This window comes from Dendropsophus ebraccatus, chromosome 9 (genome assembly GCF_027789765.1).
Source record: "Dendropsophus ebraccatus isolate aDenEbr1 chromosome 9, aDenEbr1.pat, whole genome shotgun sequence".
NCBI classification, from domain to species: Eukaryota; Metazoa; Chordata; class Amphibia; order Anura; family Hylidae; genus Dendropsophus; species Dendropsophus ebraccatus.
The window spans coordinates 119,158,101-119,160,642 of NC_091462.1; the positions used below are offsets into that span (position 1 = coordinate 119,158,101).

Consider the following 2,542-nt stretch of genomic DNA (forward strand, 5'->3'; position numbering starts at 1 on the left):
ATACAGACCAATATTATTACAATGTGGGGTAACTCAGCAGGGGACATTATTACTATATAGGGCACAGCAGGGGGCATTATTACCATATGAGGGTGCACAGCAGGGGGACATTTTACAATGTGGGGTAACACATCAGGAGGCATTAATACTATGGGGCACAACACTGAACATTATTACTATTTAGGGGCACAGCAGGGGATCCTACATACAGGGGGCAATACACTTACCTACCTACTCAATGACACCAAGCAGTGGAATTACTACTGTATAGGAGCCTATAGGAGAGGAAAAGGGAAGGAAGTTGTTGTATAAGTGCGGAGCCTAATATGTGTGTCTGGCAGGTTCTGAAAAGATGAATTGTAGCTGGAAGAAATCATCATGGTGGTCTGGGCCAGATGGAGAGGAAAAGGGAAAGAGAACGAGAACATTTCAGATCAAAGAAGACGTCACCTGTGAGTCACTGTATGAGGTTTTTGCATTTTGTAGAACGTTATCTGGTAGGAGTTCCCAGAGGTAAAAAAGGTTGGGAAACACTGGCTTAGAGGAGAGGAGCTAGGGCAGACCTCCCAGAGGCTGTGTGTACAGGAGGAGCTGTGAAGGAGCTGCCTGGGAAGTGGTGTGCACCACTACCGATGACAGTGACCCTGACAGGAGCCCAGGGCGGGTGGCTGCATGTGTCTGCTTAGTCGCAGTTATTATGAGTGGCGGCAATAGAGCAGGGCTAGCTAATAGAGCGGTCATTGGGGTTACTAGCGTCTGCACTGGGCTCCTTCGCTAACCGCTTATGACGGCGCTCAGAGGGCCCGGGCCCTGGATGTTTTAGGACCCTAGCAACGCCCCTGGTATCAGCCACAAGATTGGGGTTCCTAGGACCTCAGTAGAGCATAGCCTGGATCACGGCAGGGCAGGAGGTGATACTTGCTCTTGCTCATTATCCTGGCACCCGGTTGGCAGCGGTGACATCCGATACCCCTGACATTTGCATGGCTTTGCTGATCGCTCACTTGGCTGTGATATTACAGTCACACCTGAGCACACATTCAGGCAGAGCTTCTAGGGGCAGGATGCTGACGGGCTCAGACCTATTATACCTTCTCATGGCCATCATTCTACTGATTCCAGGGACTGCTCTGAATTCCATCATTGTCTCCTTCTACTTTAACCAGTGGAGGAAGAAGCAACGTTTCAGCGCCTGTAACCAGATCTTGCTCTCCACGGCTCTCACTAACCTGCTCCACCAGTGGCTCTCCGTCCTCATCAACCTGGCGTTTTTAGTGTTTATCATATGGCTTCAAATAAAAATCCTCTACTTGTGCTCATCCATGTTACTCTTCTACACCAGCTACATCTTCTTCTGGAACACCGCCTGGCTCTCCGCACAGTACTGCCTGAAGCTTGGCAATTACTCAAGTAGCTTCTGGGCTTGGCTGAGGGAGAAGTTCTCCTCTTCCATGACACAAGTCATCATCGCTTCATTCGTTTGGGTTTGGGTTACTAGTTTGCCAATGTTTTGGTCGGTGTCCTTGGTTAGGGTCAATGGGAGCTACTCTGGTGGTACAGCAGTGGACATCCCTACCCTGCTCCTCAGTGTCCTGCTGGGCTGTGTGCTGCCATTTCTCCTGACTCTCATCTGTATTGGCCTCAGTGTCATGTATCTTCTCCGACACATCAGGAGGATCAAACAGAATGAGGCCAAGTTCACCTCCTCTCCTCAAGTCAGTGGTCACATCCAAGCCGTCAGGACCATGATTGTCCATGTGCTTCTCAATGCTGCTCTACAGGTGGCCGTCACATGCAAGACTGTCCGTTCATTCACCACAACATCATTCACTTCTGGAACAGGAGTAATAGAAATCTTTGAGCTCCTGATCCTGCTATATCCTTCAGCCGAAGCGCTGATTATAATCCTGGGAAATCCCACCTTAAAGAAGAGACTACTGAGAAACCTGGAGAACTTCTACCCAAAGAAGTAGCATTCAGTCTATCTCCAGGCCTCTCTTTATCCCTCTCTTTCTCAGCCACCTCTCTGTCCATCTCTCTCTTTGGTCTGCCCTGTATGTGCCCGGATTCTTCTCTATACACAATACACTTTAAAGTTGGCTAAAAACATCAAGTCCATTATGGAGGGGGGTGGGGGGTGGGGAGATAAGGATCATGAAAGATATATAACGTATGATGGATTTGTGATTTTTTTTGTGATGTCTGTGGAATAAAAAAATATTGAACTTATATAACTGTTACTAATTCTGTGCTCTTTTTGGGTTTTTTTTATTGAAGCTTTTTGTAATAGAAAGGGGTTTTTTTTTAACATTTCTTCTTTTTTTTAGTTTTTTAATTTCTCCCATTAGGTTCACACTGCAATCCATTTTTTTTTTAAATCTGAGGTCGACCATGGATTTCTGCTGTGCCAGCGTTAACTGGTCTGGGTTGGAGTATCCTGCAAAAGGTGCTGGGGGCAGGGAGGTTCTGCAGGGGGGAAGGGAGGTCTTGTAAGCGGGGGCAGGAAGGTCCTGGGGGGGAGGAAGATCCTGGGGGGGGAGGG

General features: G+C 48.0%; 1 protein-coding gene across 1 annotated transcript; it reads left to right on the top strand.

The window, feature by feature from the left end:
• Positions 1 to 1,097: 1,097 nt before the first annotated feature.
• On the top strand, positions 1,098 to 1,973 carry LOC138801945 (taste receptor type 2 member 9-like). Its single transcript, XM_069985041.1, has one exon. The coding sequence runs from the start codon at positions 1,098 to 1,100 to the stop codon at positions 1,971 to 1,973; it is 876 nt and encodes a 291-aa protein (XP_069841142.1).
• Positions 1,974 to 2,542: the final 569 nt, after the last annotated feature.